The sequence below is a fragment of the Egretta garzetta genome, unplaced genomic scaffold (genome assembly GCF_000687185.1).
Source record: "Egretta garzetta isolate BGI_Z169 unplaced genomic scaffold, ASM68718v1 scaffold1162, whole genome shotgun sequence".
NCBI lineage: Eukaryota > Metazoa > Chordata > Aves > Pelecaniformes > Ardeidae > Egretta > Egretta garzetta.
This window is the reverse complement of record NW_009258878.1, coordinates 58,207-58,621: the sequence shown is the minus strand read 5'-3', so window position 1 is coordinate 58,621 and position 415 is coordinate 58,207. Positions and strand designations below refer to the sequence as shown.

At 65.1% G+C, this 415-nt stretch overlaps 1 protein-coding gene across 1 annotated transcript in view; it reads right to left on the bottom strand.

The window, feature by feature from the left end:
* The window catches only part of ELMOD3 (ELMO domain containing 3), a 16,898-nt gene that overhangs the window by 8,591 nt on the left and 7,892 nt on the right, over positions 1-415 (bottom strand). Inside the window, exon 10 of the mRNA XM_035889429.1 lies at positions 4-106. Within this exon, the coding sequence (XP_035745322.1) occupies positions 4-106 (103 nt within the window). The remainder of the gene's footprint in view (positions 1-3; positions 107-415) is intronic.

Below are 415 nucleotides of genomic sequence, written 5' to 3'. Positions count from 1 at the left end.
GGAGGGGAGGGCTGTCGGAGGCCGTCCGCCACGGGGCTTCGGTTCACGTAGGCCTCCAGGGATTTCAGGAGCTGCTTGGGTTTCTTTTTGGTGGATAATTCCAGCTCTGGGGAGGGCAGAGGGGAAGGCGTGAGGACAGGGAGCTGGGTCTGGACGGCGTTGGGGACGCAGCGTGCTCCCGGGGGAAGGGTTTGACCCGGTTGTTATTTCTGGTGTCCCAAGGTGTCCCCTCGGGGAAGGGCACGGCTGTGTTTCGCTTGGGGTGAGAGCAAGCACAAAAAGCTCCTCGCCACCCCCCCAAACCGAGCTCAGCCCCAGCCTGAGCTCCCCCGAGATCCCCCTGGGAGCAAAAGCCCGGGGCGAGCGGACGGAAGCGGAGAGGGCGACAGCTGGACCCTGCTTGGAGAGGGAGCCA